The 19125-nt window shown below is 40.9% G+C and overlaps 1 protein-coding gene across 1 annotated transcript; it reads right to left on the bottom strand.

The window, feature by feature from the left end:
- Positions 1-8965: 8965 nt before the first annotated feature.
- Rtp4 (receptor transporter protein 4) lies at positions 8966-11636 on the bottom strand. The gene is made up of 2 exons (XM_027951476.2): positions 11311-11636; positions 8966-9556 (listed from the first exon to the last, which is right to left on the bottom strand). The coding sequence occupies exons 1-2, from the start codon at positions 11481-11483 to the stop codon at positions 9025-9027; spliced, it is 705 nt and encodes a 234-aa protein (XP_027807277.2). The 5' UTR covers positions 11484-11636; the 3' UTR covers positions 8966-9024.
- Positions 11637-19125: the final 7489 nt, after the last annotated feature.

Below are 19125 nucleotides of genomic sequence, written 5' to 3'. Positions count from 1 at the left end.
TATTTTGTTTATTTTATTTCATTTTGAAAGAGAGTGTCTTGCTATGTTGCTCAGGTTGGGCTTCAACGTGTGTTCCTCCTGCCTCGGTGTCCTGAGTTGAGAGCATTACAGCCTATTATGGTTCGGGTGTGAGGTGTCCCCTGCACAGGCTCCTGTGCTAGTGCAGGAATATTCAGAGGTGAAAAAGTGGGACTGGGAGAGCTGTAACTTTATCAGTCCCTCCTACATAGAAAGGACTGGCTGGTCACTGTAGGCAGGTGGGGCATGGCTGGAGGAGGTAGGTCACTGGGGCCATGCCCTGGGCCTGTGACTCCCTGTGACTCCTACCCCACCCTCTTTCTGTCTCTGCCCCTTTGGTGCCCTCAGGTGAGCAGCTCTCCTCGGCTGGGCCTGTCTTCCCTGATGGGCTGCCTCACCTTGGGCTCAGAACAATGGAGCTGGCCATGTGTGCTCTCAGGCCTCTGACCCGTGATCCCCAGGTTCACTTTTCCTCCTCTATGTTGTTCTTGTCGGGTGTCTTGGCCACAGCAATGGAGAAGCTCATTAAAACACCGCCATATGCCACTGCTCCCAGCTTGTGTGTGTGTGTGTGTGTGTGTGTGTGTTGGGGGTGTGCTTGGAAGTGAACCAGGTCCTTGCGCATGCTGGAGAAGCACTCTTAAGGGACACATCCCATCCTATGGGTGGAGTCCATGGCCTAACCGCCTCCTCTAGGCCCACCTCTCAATGCCATCGTGTTGAGGCTGAAGGGTCAACAGGAATTTTGGACAGACACACACATTCCAACCACAGCCCCAGACAGACAAGAGCCCAGGGAGTTGGTCCCCACCAGATGTCCCCTGTCAGAGGGGAGTCTTTCAGGTTGACCCGAAGGACACCAGATTAAAAACTCAGATCTCCATGAAGGCAGAAACATCTCTGGTAAAGCAAATTCATGACAATTAAAAACTAGGGCCACTTTTGTTTTCTACAAGATGCAGGAGATTCGTGTAGCAGAAAACACCAGCTGTGTTCTATGGTACTGAACACAGTGTCTACACAGGTAACCACTGTGACATAAGCAGCTGAGGGTGTGGGATGGAGAGGCACAGCAGCAGCAGTCTCTACACTACTGAATTTGCCCTGCTGCAGATTCACACCAGGGTCATGTGGTTCTCATGTTAAATGGAACCACAAAGAAAAGGAGCTACAGAGAAATACCTAGAGGAAAGACCCCAGTGAGAGGTGCAAATACTAAAGTGTTTCACCACAAACATCATCTAAACAGGAGAGAAGATGGTCACAGAAAGGCTTAAGTCATACTGAATCAAAACTTGCCCTGCTCTCCTTATAAGGAAGCAGGCCACACAGAATCCAATCAAGAGTCCACCTGCTCTCCTTGTAAGGACAAAAGACAGGCTGAAGGAAGAGCATATTCTAGCCCCTTATGACCCCATCGTAAGTAATTACATCATAATAATGCACTTCAGAAAAAAAGACCTCATCCTTAGGTGTGGAGTTTTGAACCTACGCATGTCTTTGTGGGATATGATTTATTCCATAACATGCCCTGGTCCTACCTGTCTGAGAGTTCTTATCAATGGGGGTTGAATTTTGCTGTATCATTATTCTACATCAATCTTTACCATCATATGTCTTTCTCAGCTTGTCCATAAAGTGCCTTGTGTAGGGACATGTGTATCTACATTCACGATGGAATTCGGTCTTTAAATTTTGGTTTCTTTCATGGTGTTTTCCTGGAATAATTTTTTCTGGGTTCAGGGGCCAGGTAATACCAGCTTCATGAAATACATTGTGAGTGGTCTCCTCTGCTTCTACTTCCTGAAAATGTTCATATACAGTTGGCATTAACCCTTCTTCAAATATGTGGTAGAATTCTCAATGATGTCATCTACACCTGAAGATCTTTTTGAAGTTTTTTCCTACTAGGAACTTTATTTCCCTGATGGTCACCCAATCATCTAAAAGCAGGTACCTCCTGCTTCTTCAGAAATCTTCCATTTCATCCACATTGTATGGGTTTGTACACTGTTGAGTTATTCTTTGTGTTTATTGTTTTCCTTGAGCTGGTTTTGGGTTTATTTTTATCATCTTTTTCTGTTTTAAAAATGGTCATTAAGTTTTTTTATTAAATTATGTATTCATTCTAATTTGTTATACACAATGGCAGAACACAATTCATTTCATATTACACAGATAGAGCACAAGTTTTCAAGTCACACAAAGTATTTTTGCACCATTTGTGTCTTCATATATATACTTAGGGGTAATGATATTTGACTCATTCCACCATCATTCCTACCCTCTTCTTTGCCCTGTCTGAAATTTCTCCATTCCTCTCATGCTCCACGACTCCCCCTGCCCATATCACCATTATGAGTCAGCATTCTCAAAGAAAATATTAGACTTTTGGTTTTTGGGGACTGGCTTACTTCACTTAGCATGATATTCTCCAACTCCATCCATTTACCTACAAATGCCATGATTTTATCCTCTTTTAATGTTCCATTGTGTATATATAGCAAAGTTTCCCTTATCCATTCATCTACTGAAGGGCATCTGGGTTGGTTCCACAATTTAGCTCATGTGAATTGTGCTGCTATAAACATTGGTGTGGCTGTGTCCCTGTAGTATACTGTTTTTAAGTCCTTAATCCTAATGCAACAGCAATAAGAGGTGGAAGGAGTGGGATAGCTAAGTCAAATGATTGGTTCCATTCCAAGTTTTCCAAGGAGTCTCCATACTGCTTTCCAGATTGGCTGCACTAATTTACAGTCCCACCAGCAATGTATAAGTGTGCCTTTTTCCTCACATCCTCACTAATACTTATTGTTGTTTGTATTCTTCATAGCTGCCATTCTGACTGGAATGAGATGAAATCTAGGAAAGAATCCCCTTTATAATTTCCTTCCCCTCATCTTCTGATTTCTTTTTCTGGAGTTCCTGTTCTTTAGATACTGGGTCTTTGGACCTAATCCACTAGTTTTATGTATTTCCTGCTTTCTATGTGTGGGCAAATAGTTGGGCATCTGGATGCCCAACTATTTGCCCACACATAGAAAGCAGGAAATACAAGAGAAACCAAGAATGGATGCTCAGAAGACTGTGAACAGCAAATCCAATAAAACAATTAGGATTTCTTGCTCAGTCAAGATCTCATCCAGTTTTCAGACTCAACCCATTTTCTGAAAGAAGTGGTAATTTCCAGGGTATTGTCATTCAATTCACCCATCTGGCCCCTAGAAAAACCAGTCAGATCCTAGAGTATGACAGTGGGCTATCTCACACTCAATCCAGCAGAGGTATGATTGCAATTGCTGTGCCAGCAGTGGAATTTTGGCTAGGGTAAATTAAGATAGCTTTAGATGCATGGGATTTGCACATTGACCTGGCATATGCAATCCTTTTCATCTTGAGCATTTCCCCCCACCCCACCCCCAAGTTTGTGATTGGAAACTTAATCCTAAATGCAACAGGAATAAGAGGTGGATTTTTTATTTTTGTAAATTTTGGATGCTAGGGATTGAACCAAGGGCCTTCTACATCCTCAGCCCTTTTTAAATTTCATTTTGATACAGGGTCTCACTAAGTTGCCTAGTTTGGCCTTGACCTTGTGATCAAAACAGACTAAGACACTACTCTAGAGGTGGCAATGTTAGGGTTGTCACTTATCACTAGCCAACAAAGAAAAGGCCAATCTTGATTTATGCTCAATATGTCATGAAAGCTGAAAAAATACCTGCAAAAAAGGTATAAAAATAAAAGCCCCTGTAGGGGCAGCAGATCTTTCTGGAGGCTGCTTGTAACTTGCAACCTGACATCCCATCTCTTCTTCTTTCGCCAACAACACTCATCCCTCAGGACCTTGGGTCCCTTCTGGGGCTGAACCCTGGTACCCCAAAGCATAACTCTACTTTCACTGATGGATATAAATAATACCACTGCGTAGTATCCAATCTGCCAAGAGTATGAAAGCCCTCAATATGGTCTCATTCCTTGAATATAAAAACCAACAACATGGTGGCAAATTGGTTACATTATATCATGGATGGGGTAATGACATATTTTGATTGAAAATGAGCACATATTCCAGATATGGGTTTGCATTTCTCATTTGCAGGGCTTTGACAGGCACAACTCTCCCAGGGTTTATGGGTACTTGATCCACAAACCTGGGATCTCATATGTTACGCATTGAATCTCACACCCCTAAATTCACATGTTGAAGTGCTAACCGCTGATACTTCAGAATGTGATGTTATTTGAAAATATGGTCATTAAAGATGTAATTACTTATGATGAAGTCATATTGGAGTCAGCAGGCCCCTACTTCAATACAACTGGTATCTTTATTTTTTAAAAAAGGACATTTTGACACATATATGTACACAGGAGAATACCATAGGAAAGAGAGGCAGGGATCAAAGTGATGCATCTTTGAGCCAAGTAACTCAAATGTCTACAAACAAACCCCCAGAAGCTTAGCATCAGGCATGCAGCATCCTCACAGGCCCAGCCAATTAATAGACCACATAACATCCCCTTAGACCAAGGGACAGAATTTGTAGCAAAACTATCAACAGCAGTGGACCATAGGATTTCCTGGTTTTATCAATCATAAACTGACAGATCAATGATCTTGAACATGCAGCATCAGAAGATGCCTTCTTCTTAAGATGAGCCACCATCTACCATAGCACCAGGTATACCCTGGTCATTAAAAGATATTGCAACCCCAGTAGGTAGAATATATGGTTCTAGAAAAGAGAGGAAATAGGAGTAACCCTGCTTACCATTACTCACACCAATTTAGTTGCCTTTTGTGTGTTTCCCACCTTAAACTCATTAGTACTGCCAAAGAGAAATCTTCCCTCTGCATATTTAAGGGTGAACAGGTAGGGTGTAAGACTGGGGCCTAGGCTTAACAGTGGCTAATGGGAGTCTCAGGATTCTGTAGATGGACTCTCACTGTCTTTTAGAGGCTGGGTGGCACCCTCTCAGAGGATTTCCTGAGCTCAGAGTCCCTGTGATAAATGTCTTCAAAGAATAAAGCTCTGCTCCTCTTGGATTGGGTAAAAAGCAGTCACCAGGTTACATGAGAATAGGAGAAAAGAAACTTGTTATAAAGTCTATTAGAATCCTACTTCAACATTCCTATTATCTACTTTCAAAGCTACTGATTGACTACAGTTTTGTAGGCTTTCTGAAATTGTGCCACGGTTTTCCCATATTTACCATAAATTCCAGACCTTCTACTCTTCTCAGTTGCCTATCTTTTTAGTCCATCTGTTTTATAGTTTCTAACCATTCTCTTTGCCCTTGTAAACTGCTGCCTTTATTCTCCCTTTTACTGTCACTCAGTGTGATTTCAAGAGAGATCAGAAGTAAATGCAAGGGTTCAATCCTCATGTTTTACCTTAACCAATTTTTTTTTTAGTTGGAGAAACTAAGGCCCTAGGAGGGATAATGGCTTGCACCAGGTTATACAACATAACCAGGCTACAAGTGAAGTCTCCAGACAGGTATTCAGGTCAATATTCTCTGTGAAAGAACCAAAAGGTATGAAAATAGGAAGATGCAGTAATTCAGTAGGGTGGTTTGGGGAGAGGAATAGGAATAAAGGCAGAGAGTATTGTGAGGGTGGGCTGAGAAAGAGATTTTTGATGTTTCTATTAGTGTATTATATATAATAGTGGGGTTCACTTTGACATAATAATGAATGCAGGGAATATAATTTACTCCATTTCAATCCCCAGTACTGCTTCTTTCCCTCCCCACCTCCCTGTTGTTGTTCCCTTTCCTCTATTATACTGGCCTTCCATTTATTTATTTATCTATCTATTTATTTATATGTAATTGTTGCTTTATAGATATAGATAAAGGTGGAATTCTCATGGTATATTCATATGGGTACATAGCATGATATGGTCGATTTCACTCTGCAGGTTTTTCCCCCATGCCTCCTCCCTCTCCTTCAATCCCTTTGCTCTACTCCACTGCTGATTTCCCAAAGGATCCCCCCACCCCTTCTTTTTCCTTTTTTTTTTTTTTTGCTCTAGCTTCCACATATGAGAGAAAAAATTCAATCCTTGACTTTTTTAGTCTGGCTTCTTAAATTAGCTGCTAGCTAATGACATAATCCCAAATATAGAAGACCCCCAAAAACTATACTAGAATACTTCTGGAGTTGATAAACAAATTCAGCAAAGTATCAGGATACAAGGTCAACATACAAAAACCAATAGTTTTTCCTGCACTCCAATAAAGAATCCACTAATAAAGAAATCAGGAAAACTATAATTTTTTAAAAAATTATACTTTGGGAATAAATCTAACCAAGGAGATGAAAGACCTCTACAATGAAATCCTCAAAACACTGAAGAAAGGAGATGACTTTAGAAGATGGAAAGATATCCCATGTTCTTAAATACTATTATCAAAATGGCTATATTACCAAAAGCAATCAGATTCAATACATTTTCCAGCAACATAACGATGACATTATTCACAGAATGAGAAATTAAAATAGTTCTAAAATTCATTTGAAATAACAAAGGACCCAGAATAGCCAAAGCAATACTGAGCAAGGAAAGTGATGCTGGAGGCATCACAATACCTGATCTCAAATTACATCACAGAACCAAAGCAACAAAAACAGTATGGTAAAAAGCAAACATGAAGACCAATGGAATAGAAAAAGTAGAGAGAAATCCTTATCAATAACTGATACTTGACACCGGTGCCAAAACTATTATGTTGGGAAAAAGACTGCCTTTTTTAACAAATGGTCCTGGGAAAACTGGACATCCATATGTAGAAGAATGAAACCAGATGCCTCTCTCTCACCCTGCCTGCACAAAAGTCAACTCAAAGTAGATCAAAGACCTAGGAATTAGACCAGAAACACTGCAACTGCTAGAAGAAAATATAGGATCAGCACTCCAACATATCGACACAGGTACCAATTTCCTTAACAAGACCCCTAAAGCTCAAGAAATAAAACCAAGAATAAATAAATGGGACTGTATCAAATTTTAAAGCTTCTACATTAAAAAAAGGAAACAAGAGTGTAAAGACAGAGCTCACAGAATGGAGGAAAATCTTTGCCAGCTACTTCTTTAATGGGGGATTAATATTGAAAATATATATAAAGAATTCAAAAAACTTAACACTAAAAAAGGGGGCCCCAACATAAATAATTGGGTAACAGAACTAAATAGACATTTCTTAAAAGAAGAAATACAAATGACCAATAAATATATGAAAAAATTTTTTGAACATTCCTAGAAATCAGGGGAATCGTAAACCAAAACTGCACTGAGATTTTATCTCACTCCAGTTAGAATGACAATCACCAAAAATACAAATAATAATAAATTCTGGTGAGGATGTTGGGGAAAATGTACACTCGTACAATGTTGATGGGACTTCAAATCAATATAACCACTATGGAAAGCAGTATGAAGATTCCTCAAAAGACTACTCAAGAACCACCATAAGACCCAGCTATCCCATTCCTTGGTATTTACACAAAAGAACCAAAATCAGCATATTATAGTGATACAGGCACACCTATGTTTATAATAGCACAATTCACAATAGCCCAAAAGCCCACCAAAAAATGAATGGATAAAGAAAATTTAGTATACACACACACACACACACACACACACACAGTGGAGTTCTACTCAATCATGAAGAAGAATAAAATAATGGCATTTGTTGATAAACAGTTGGAACTAAAGACTGTTATGCTAAGTGAAATAAGCCAGATTCAGAAAGTCAAGGAAAGATATTTTTACCCTTGAATTTTCTGGCTTCTATATTCAATATTCTGGCCTTTGGCTTCTGGTTGACTGTCTTCAAATTCCTTCAAATTATTCATTGTCTTCAGCAGCTCCAATCTGTTTGCCAGTGTCCTATTGCAAAACATAGTCCTATTTCTATTCTATATTCCTTCCCAGAAATAGAATGTTTTCAAGATGTGGTTCTACTCAAATAGCCCAGATCCACAAATGTTCACAATGATTCCTAACTACCTCTGGGATGAAACCCAAATCTCTTGGTTATTCAGTAATCCTGAATTAAGTGGTTAGAAGGGATAACTGAGAAAATGAGAGGCAAGAGATGAGAGCAACCTGATACAAGAATATATGATGAAGGTTGGTGCCAGAAGCTAAACATGACTCCAAGGCCATAGGCTTGGGTGACTAGGGAGAATTAGGACAGGAAAGTCAAACATGCAGATGAGTGTGGTTTCAAACATGGTAACAGAGAGAAGGTAGTGTGATGGCCACACAGAAATGAGGGGACAGATGAAAAGTAAGTGAAAGAGGTAACCTTGCATAATGGGATCACAGGATCAGTAACTTTGTACATGCCTCCTGTTATGGTCTGTATACAAAATGTCCCCAAAAGGTTTATGTGATAGAGACTTGGTCCCCAGTGGATGCAGAGATGCACAGAGGTAGGGCTTTTAGGAAGTGACCAGATCATGAAGGCACTAAACTCATTAAAGGATTAATTCGTCATGTTGAATAAACTATGGGGAGGTGGTGGAAACTGTAGGAGGTGACACCTGGTGGAGAAAGTAGGACTCTAGTTATTATCCCTTTGATAATGCAAAATGATCTGCCTAATTCAAGATCCTCAAAGTAACACATCTATAGGTCCTGGGGAGTACACATAGACATTCACAGGGGAGCTTCACTCAGTCTACCATAATAACTTTCAGATAACACTCATAACCATTAGTTTTTGTCAAGATTTGATCAATATGTATCAATACCAGGAGTGAGTGAATGAATGAATAAATCAAGACCTTTCATTAATTCAATACATATTTATTATTGGGTCCATCATGTGCATAGCCATGTTTTAGATTATCTTCAGAGTATGTTCAGGAAACCAGTGCTTATTTTACACAGTTAACCCTGCTTGATATCAAAGGAAACCCTCTGTCATATTAGAATAGTCACCACTTTATTGACTAACATGGAATCAAGACAAGAGAACAAAGAAAACCTACCAGTTAGACTTATTTTGCTTAGCACATATGACTATCCATACTATAAAAAATAGTGCAAAACAGAAAATCCTTATAATGTCATCTGAAGTAAATTCTAAGGGTGGGTCACCAGGAATCTCATTACCATAAAAAATTAAGACTCTTGGGTTTGGGCCAGAAGGTGGAGATTCGGTTGGCTTTTTGATAGGTACCTGTGAGCCCCTTACACAGATGCCCAGAGTGCACGCCTCACAATTGCTCCTGTCATGGGGCCCATTCAACCCCACGACTGGAGCAACCGGCATCTTCCTGAAGTTATGCCCATAGTAGCTGTGCAGAATACACTGCGCCAGGTTGTTCAGAATTCTCATGGTGCTATCTGAAGAGAACTCAGGATTCTCAAATTGAGACCAGGAACACTTCTGGCACCTCTGAGCAAAAATCCGCAGAAGCACCTGGCCATTGTATATCCGGTGCTGCGTAGACATGTGGCACAGGATCTTCACTTGAGCAGAAGCCCAGCTTCGATGGCATGAGGAACAACAGAACCTGCAAACACAAAGAAGAAACTGTGTGTCCTCGACTGGCATTGCTGACCTGAGGGGAAATGGCCCTGATCTGAAATCCCCTTCAATTAATTAGCACATAATTAGATAAAGGTTTTTCCTGTGTTCATCTGAGTTTCTGCTCACGGGTTGCCCCAAATCTGCCTCTTTGCTAGTAAAAACATCTTTAGATGCCTCAAAAGAAAAAGAATTACTATCATTGGCAGTGAAATTTGTTCCCCATTGTGGTGACAGAAAACTTTTATAAAGTACCAATTTTGAGGCAGGTACTGTGATCAGTGTCTTACAATGTCATCTCACTTAATTATTCCTATGAAGTAGGTATTATTGAGCCCAATATCCAGATAAGGAAACCAGGTCCTAAAAGGTCTCCACAATCTCTTCAGGACATACAGGGTAAGTGGTAAAGGGATGTTTTCCAGTAGTAGTTCAATGTATATGAAAATACTTTATAAAATACAAAATGCTTTTCAAAAGCTGATTGATATTTTCCAAAAGCAGGCTGGTTGGTTGCTTTTCCCATCTCAAAATGACTATCAAATCAATTATCTAGTGTCAAAATGATAAGAGACATTGTGAGTCTGGTGTGGAGAGAGACACTTCACTGAATTACAAAGCAGAACAGAAGAGCAGCACATGCGCTCTGGCAGGTGGCTTGAAAACTGTTCTTCAGAGCCACAGGAGGCTTCATCTTAAAAAATCAGATTGTGTAGGTCAAAATGAATATATAGATTATATAATATTTTTAATATTAGATTATTTAAAAGTATATATTACTTTTATTATATACATAGTCATTACCTGATAAGAATGTAGAAGAAGGAACTTCCTCTGCTCAGGAGGACCAGCAAAGGCCTTAAGGAGGCTCAGCCCCTTGGATGTCCTTGAAGGGTGAGTTGGGATAGAGTGAGGAAAAGGGCTTGCCAATCAGGCACAACATTTTCACAAGGATATGGAAGCCTGAGAGTGTATGTCCTGCTACTGGCTCATAAGGAGTGGCACAGAGCAAGCCTGAAGTAGGACAGGGATAGGCAGTCAGCAGGGTAATATGTAAGATAAGTAAACTGAGGTCTTGGTTGTCATATAGAGGACTTGATTGTCCAGGTCAGTCATGCTCACCCTACTGACATGGGTAAGGAAGCTGGTTCCTGAAACCTGGAGGCTTGCTGAGGGTTAAAGAGGGAATATCCAACAGGGAGGGGTGTTATTACAAACTCCTTGGACTAGGGTTTAGATCTGGATTTTGCAGCATCATTATCTCCTGTTATCCCCAGGTCATTAGTAATGTTCAAAATGACTGCTTGATATTAGTAGATTGTTAGAATGTTAAAGCAGGGATCAGGTCCCAGACTAGTAACCTGTGCCAGGGCACAGAGAGTTGCTGCAGCTTGGGAGGCCGGTCAGGACTGGCTGATAAGAAAGACTTCAGAGGAATCTAGGGGTGATTGCAACAAATGAGTAATGAGAGGCTAGGAGGGCAGATTTATAGAGCTTAGAGGCATTTTGCAAAGATTTCCAGAAACATTTAGGGAAGAAAACCTAGTAAAAGAGGAAACTTGCTGCATTTAAACAAGATGGAGTCTTACAGTCTGTTAGACCTTAAAGAGCACCGTAACCACAGAAGCCTGGAGAACATGATGACATTTATTGTTTCAGCAAGCTCACAAAGGGATAACACAAGGCTGAGCTGAGCCTCTCTGCTCAGGAAGGCCTAATGCTGAGCAAAACCACACTTACCTCCCAAATGCTCTCTGCATGTACTGCCTCCATCCTCGGGCCATGCCACCCGGCTGAATGTTCTCATCCAACTTCAGGGTCCATTTGGCCCAGGGTTTCTCCTGCTGGATCAGTTCTTGAAGCTTCTGCTCCCATGTACTGACATCCAAGTACATCCTCCTTCTGCCGAGCATCAGGATTTAAAGAACAGGATTTCAGTTTTGGCCTAGGATGGAGAGAAAGGTAATCCTGTCTTCCCAGAGGTTAGGGAATGGGAAAGGGAGAGGAGAAAAAAACAACAAAACCACGGTTTGTTTCCCCGTTCAGTTCAGTTCAGTTTCAGTTTCCTTTTCCTAACACAGACTGGTTTTTTTTCCTTGCATTTTGAACTGAAAACACAGAACAATTCTTTGTTCTGAAGACAGAGGGCAGCAGAGATGCGTTACTTTGTTAAGAGGCCTTGCTGAGAGACAGCAGACTACAGGGCTCTGTTCTAGACTTTTGTGGCACATACAAGTCAGCTTTCATTTTATTTTTCTCCCAGTTTTATAAAAGGCAAAGCACTAATTTTGTCATTGGAATAAAGGAGGAACTTGCAACTAAAAAACAATTCCTACCCCCATGGAACTGAAGACCCAGAAAATAGGTGGAGGGAGGATACGTTCAAAACTATTCTCACGTACCTGAGAAGTCCTCATTGCAGTCCCCCAGGAGAAGATTTTCCTATGTTTTGCAGGTGAGCCACACAGACAGCTGGGGTATCTTGCCCAAGGCCACACAGCAAGTAAGTGGAACAGTGGTCCACCTCATGCTTTGAATATAGCTCGTGCCGCTCTGTAACTGAGGCTTATTTTAAAATGGAAATCTTTTTTCTCCTCTCCCTTTCCCCTTCCCTAACCTCTGGGGAGACAGGATTACCTTTCTCCCCATCCTAGGCCAAATTATATGTCCTACAGCACACATCCACCACAGGATCCAAATAATTCAGTCTTCAGGGATGGCACAAGAAGATCCAAGAAATGGCTATCTCTCAAATTATCAAGTGAACCACTGCCCTCCCCCCTCACCTTCCAGGGAATACCTAGAATAAATGAATTTTTAAAAAATCCTCTGTTCTCCTTGATGGGCAGAATCATGCCTCTGGGACAGGAGTGCCCTGTGTTTCTCCTATGCTAGCAAAGCAATAAACTTTCCTTTTCTTCTTTCTCAAAACTGTATCCTTCTTATTGACTTGGCATCATGGACAAAGACCTGGTTTTGAATAAAATCTTGGCAATCCAGATGGGACTCACAAGTGGCTTCTGCTCTGGCTTTGTTGTTCAGGTCTGGCACTCCAAGCAACTGCCCTTCCGTGCAGAATTCCTGTGAGTAGAAAGACTGAGGGACTGTCCCAGAAGCTGCCAGAAAACCCCTTTGCTTTGGGGGAAATCCCGCCTTCTCCCCCTGAATGATACTTGTGGGAGACCAACCTAGCATGTGACTGAGTTAACTCCCCTGCTGGGTGATATGGCGTCAGGCACCCATGCTGCTAGACTGCCCCGCTCTTCTAGGATTTGAGTGACTGTATCTTCATGCCTGGGCATGGCTTCCTACAGCCCCATGGGTGGAGCTATGCTCACCTGTTCCTTTGTAATATTACCCCTTACCCTGTTTAGGATAGAATGTTCCATGGAAGTGCCTTGTGTGTGTCCCCTTCTCTTACTGTGCCCTTGAGTGTGGTCAACCTAGATGTCAGTCAACCTGCTGACAGCAGACATCATAAAGATAGACTCAGCCCCTTGAAACCTGACCCCTTGCCTCATTTGAATAACTTCTCCTCAATAAAAGGGGTCAGCGTACTCTCTCTCTCTCTCTCTCTCTCTCTCTCTCTCTTTCTCTCTCTCTCTCTTCCTGTGGACCCTTAAGGTATTTGTGTCTCTTGTGTGGTTATTTTGCACAGCCCAGTGAGCCCAGTTTACCTGGAGTGACCCCTGAGCCTTTTAGTCGTGAACAAAACCCCCGTAGATACTGATTGCTCCATCTTGATCTACTTTGAGGAAAAAAAATAAAAGAATGCAGTAAGTTGTGACACTGTTGGCCATCTGGTTAAGTCCCCTGGTATGCATGCTGAGACCCTTCATTCCACACACCTAATTGCCACATCTGTGGCACCTCTGTCATAGGAGTCACAGTTAAGCGAGAATAAGGAATTTGGAGAAATTTTCCCCTATCTGGTCTGTCTGTTTTAAAGGTTCCTGTCTTTCAGCCATAGTTTTGGGGGATCCTCTCTGGTCATCTCTCTGTGTGTTTTTGTTTGTATTTTTTTACTGGCCCTTTTAAGACATGAGCTATACGTTGTTGGGCCACCTGTAGGTATAAGCCTGAGAACAAGATGCTATTTTTCTATAACACAATGTGGCCTTTAAATGGCTTTCTGAATTATTATACAATCTGTAGTCAGAGGAAAAATAAGTGGAAGAAATTCTGTATGTACAAGTATTTTTGCAGTTACAAGATAAGGAGTCAGAAACTTAGCTGAGGGTGCAGAGACCACTGCCTCTGGTGTGCAAGGACAGCAGGGCACCAACAGAAAGGGTTAAAAAAATTAAATTCTTTCACCCCAGTGCTGCCAGTCCCAGCACTGACTTTCTGCCTGGCCCCAGGTATCCTCAGATCATCTCGTTGTAGGTCAAGAACAGTAGTCCTGTGCTAAGGGGGGAAAAAAATCCCAGCCCTGGGTTTGGGCTATAGAGAAATGGAAAAGGAGAACCTGGCCTCTTTCCTGCCTTCCAGCCTCTTTTTGCTCATGTGATAAAACAAGTCTGCAAACAGGGCTCAGTTCCTCACTTCTGTTGTCAAGTGGGGTCTGTGAGGGCTGAGGGCCTCAGTGATTCTTCTCTGGGTTCTTGTCTCACAGATTCAAAGAATGAAATCCACGTGTTATGGTTTGGATATTAGGTGTCCCCCAAAGTTCATGGGTGAGACAAGGCAAGAAGGGTTTAGAGATGAATGGTTGGGTTATGAGAGCCTTAGCCTAATCCATGAATTCATCCCCTGATAGGGATTAACTGGGTGATTACTGTAGCAGGTAGGATATGACTAAAGGAGGTAGGTCACTGGGGGCATCTTTCTGTCTCTAAGCTTCCTGGTGTCATGTACTGAGACACTTTCCTCCACCACACTCTTCCACCATGATGTTCAGCCTCACCTCAAGCCCTGAGGAATGGAAACTGTCTATGGATTGAGGCCTCTGAAAGTGTGAATCCACCAAAGAAAACTTTCCTCCTCTAATTGTTCTTTTCAGGTCTTTTGGACATAGCAGCAAAAAAAAAAAAAAAAGCTGAATAAAACACCATGGATGGTGACAGAAGGCAAAAGTTAAAGGACCAAGATTAAAAGAGAAGGAAAGATGGAGCTCCCAAAATGTAAGGGGGAACTGGCTGAGGGTTTTTCCACTTAGGCAAACTACTCTGGGTAGGGGAATTGATCGGAGTCAATGCCAAACAGGCATTAAAAAAGTGTTGAGGCTACTGGTTGGAATCTATATTGCACAGACATTGGGTGCATACTGGTTATTGTCTCAGCCCATGACTTTCTAATTGGCTGTGCCCTTTTAGTCCTTGAGTCTAAACTTTTCTGAATCTCCATTTAGGTTCATCCCTACTTTCATTTTCCTACTACTCTGGGACAAAAGTGTGCACTAGAATGTTCAGAATGTTTCTACAGGTTAACCTCATAGAGGTGATGGTGAGGCCCATTACCCTGATTGTCTGACCATTAACTATCCTATCTTATTCAGGGGGTAAATGATGCCAGGCACGAAGGACATGAAAATGGGTTCCAGCACTATTAGATTGTAATCTGGAAACAAAAATGGTGTCTGTAAGGTCCTTGCTTAGCATCTGGATGGCCATCTTATGTGACAACTGCCATTTTAAGGAAAAAGTTTTGCTTTCCCACCCAAGGGCCTTTCTGAGAAAGGCTCATCACTCCCTCTACCAACCCACCCCTTAACCACCCACATTAGGACCCATCTGGCACTGATTCCTGAGCCTCCCCCATAAAAGTCCCAGAACTCAAGCCTGTTTTGCCTCTCTCCACTACAGAACTGACAAATGAACTCTTGTGTGCATCTTTGCCTGGTCTTCTTCTTTCATTTCTTGCTTACCTGTCTCTGGTTCCTTGCTTTCCCTTCAGTGTCCCCTTTCATCAATCTGACAAGATGCCCCATTTGTCCAGGTGACAATTCTGGGTGAGTCCTACCTGTTGTCCACAGAGCAAAAATACAAGGGCCTCTACAGACACCATCTATGCAGGCACCTGTGTCTTGGCCCTGCTGATTTCTGCAGAGAAAGGTCCCTAACAATCTCTGTATGGTCAATGTGACCTTCATTGGACAGAGTGCCCTGGACATAAGAAAAAAAAAGAATCTTCAATGGACAGAGAGGACAAACTGACATAAACCCCTCACAGCCAGTTGATAGTGCCATATATATATATATATATATATATATATATATATATATATATATATATCTATATCTGGCAGGAATAGAAAACTAAAGCCAACCTTTGGGGGGTTTTTGGCAGCCTCCACAAAGGGATCCTCAAGGAAGGAAAAGGATAAAGAGGGCCTCCCTCCAATAAATACCAATATGCCTACTGTAAGAAACCACACCCCCCCCCCCAAAAAAAGCCTCTGGGTAAAATTGGCAGTGGGGAATTCACTTAAAGTTGTTAGCATTATGATAATTATAAGGGTGATCCATCAGGCTCAACAATAGCCTGTGCTCCAATCACTAGCATGCCACCTGGGAGAAAAAAGATTAAGGCACAATTTTTGCATATGACAGATTGTCCAATCCCTCTCCTGAAATGAAATTTTTGTGTAAATTAAATGCATAGATAACATTTATAAGAGTTGCTTCAGAGTCATAATTTAAGTAAGGAAGGATCTAAAACTAGAAAAGAGATATAAGAAACATAGGTAAGAAAATATATTTTAGTTTGAAGAACTATAAGAAAAAAAAATGTTATGGTGTAAGACATACAGGGGTGCCCCCAAGGAATCAAATACATGCCTGAAAGTAGCTCAGCAAGGCAAATTTACTTCTGCTAGAAGGGTGTGGTACTGAACATGGCTAGCTTGGGCCAGCAGTCTGCCTGTTTTTATCCCTAACACAGTACTGCCCTTGCTCTGTTAGGAGGAGCTTGGGATTGCAATCTATGAGACTGGCTAATTTTAAAATTGGGGATGGCAAAGGGGAAGGCTATAGTTTAAATAGATATTATTGGATCTTATAGCCCAATTAAAGATAATTACTATATTCTGAAAATAGACCACTGGACTGCCTATTTCTCACAAGGCCCCCATATTTTCTTTTTATATCTTTTGGTCTCATTTTCATTTTTTCTTCTTGTACCCTTTTGTATTGCCATGTGGAAATTGCCTATGGTAATGAGTTCTCCCCTTTTTAGCAGTTCAAATAGACACCCCAGTGATCAGGAGCACTTGGTAAGATCCTTTAAAGCTTGGTTGAGGATTTTCTTCTTTCCAAGTCTTGCTTAAAATCAAGTTGCCAGGCTGGAAGTGATCCTTTTCTGCAAACTCCAAAAGAGGACTCTGGGCAGCAGCTCATAATAATTACACACACACACAAAAAAAAAAGTAAGAAAAAGAAAAAGAAACAGCACAGCACAGGTCTCAAATTGACTCAGAACAAACTTGTGGCTCTGACAGAGCTTTTTGTGATATTTATCGGGTACCTGTATAAAATCCCTTCCTTTAAAACCTCCCAGTTTTACTAATTTTGGGGAGGTCTGACACAAAATGTACATGTCAAGTAAAAGAACCATTGTCTTACCTTTTAAATATCCATGTATGGCAATATTTTGGCTACATGCTCCTTCTAGGTGTTTAAGACCAAGTTGGCCAAAAATAACCTTTTTCCTATCTACTGTTAGAGTCAGCTGAGATTTGTCAGGGATCGCTTTTGGAAACTTGTGAGAAGCCTCTTGGAACCTTTTTGGCTTTTCATCTAACATTTGTTCCATCTGCCAGGATGGATCAGGGTCTTGCTGACCTCATGTGTCTTCCCTTGGAAGCATCAAGGGCATTTCCTTTTTTCCATGACCCTCCTCTTTGCAGAATGTTCACTGGTTGTCTTCCTGTTCTCTAGGTTCCTCTTGATTCCCTAGACTGGGAGGTCAGGTGACTCACTGGAGTTCCAGGGCCTTTAGAGGGGTCCCGTCATTCCCTGAATCCTTTCTGACCTTAAAGGGCAAAGGCCAAAATATTGGTTGCTTTTTCCTTGGCCCTTTTGCTTTCTTAACTTTGGTCTCCAAGTTTTGGTTTTAAACATCCAGCAGGCCAGTTTCACCAATCTTGAAAGAGGAGTACTGAATTTTGAACTTCAATGTCTATAATCTTATAGTTACCTCTTCCATTTAATTGGGATCAGTATTAAAACTGGAAGTCAACTTCAAATTCTATCTGTCCTGTAGCTGATGCTTTTATTGTCTCAAACCAAACTCAAGTTGTTCTATTAGAAGCCATAGTTCTGTAAAACACTACCAGACACAAACTAATAAAGTTCTATAAGAAGTCTACAAAATGAAATTAACAAGACTAAAATTATATTTAGTTTATATAATAGCTTTCAACCAAGAAACATAACTTCTATAATAACACTAATATATATCTTTGGTACCTATTTTTTTACCCATAAATTTATCAAATCAATCACAATAAGATACTTTATAAATTTTGCTTCCTTTAAAGACTCATTTACAACTTTGAATACCTTTTATAATTTACCCAGACCCTTATTAGTTTTGTATTATATCCTTGTTTGTTTTTGAAATTGCAGTAATCTTTAGAACAAAAATTTACCTTAGATCATAACTTTAAATGAGCTTAAGTCTACTTTGGAGACATCTTAACTTGTAGTCAGATGAGAGGCAGAGCCCTATCTCAGGTGAAGTGGGGCTCTAGACAAATTCTAGGTAAAATATTTTATTTCTGAAGCTGATCTTTGCCTCTCTCTTAAATATCATTTTACAAGGTTCTCATATATTGTTTCCTGAATTTATCTGAATATTAGTTAACATAATACAATATTACCTCTGAAACACAAATCAAACAGAAGGGCTGAGAGAGCTCTTAAACAAATAAAATGCTCCTTATTACCTTGCAAAAACATATTTAAATTCCCATCCCAATGTAAAAAGTAACACAACATTCTATACATATCTTTCATTAATATAATAGTTACTTTTATCCAGCTATAGAACATTAAATGACATAAATAAATCCGCAATTAAATTTGCTATTTTCTATATAAAATCTAAAGGAGGCTACCACTATAGACTGTAATGGATAACTAACCCAAGCTGGATGCAAAATAAACTAAGAACAGGGTTCTGAGAATTAGTGCCTGGGAAAGGGAGAGTTCCTCTCCCCTTTCTCCTCAGCAGTCTTCAGGGAACCTAGTTAATACCATCCACTCCTACTTTTGGGTTGTAATGATTTCCTCTAGGATCTAACTACTTTCCTTTGAAGTGTAAATGCTCCTGTGCTGGTTCCAGCCCAAGGGCTAGAGAAGGCCCTGTAAGAGGAGCCAGCTCTTCCTCCTTATTGCACTCTGCTTCTGCAAACATGCTTTCCACTTGAAACCCAGTGCACAACCAGGTATCCGTTAGACTAGGAAGCCTAGAAATGTTGTGAAAAACTGGAAAAAGGGCTCAGAATTTGGAATCTGGTCTCCTCTGAGCCCACTGGTGTAAAATAATGTTTGAATTCTCCCACTCTTCAAATGTTTGACACTTCTTGTCTGATGCTCACAATATGGACCACTT

The sequence above is a fragment of the Marmota flaviventris genome, chromosome 8 (genome assembly GCF_047511675.1).
Source record: "Marmota flaviventris isolate mMarFla1 chromosome 8, mMarFla1.hap1, whole genome shotgun sequence".
NCBI classification, from domain to species: Eukaryota; Metazoa; Chordata; class Mammalia; order Rodentia; family Sciuridae; genus Marmota; species Marmota flaviventris.
This window is presented reverse-complemented; position numbering and strand designations above follow the sequence as displayed.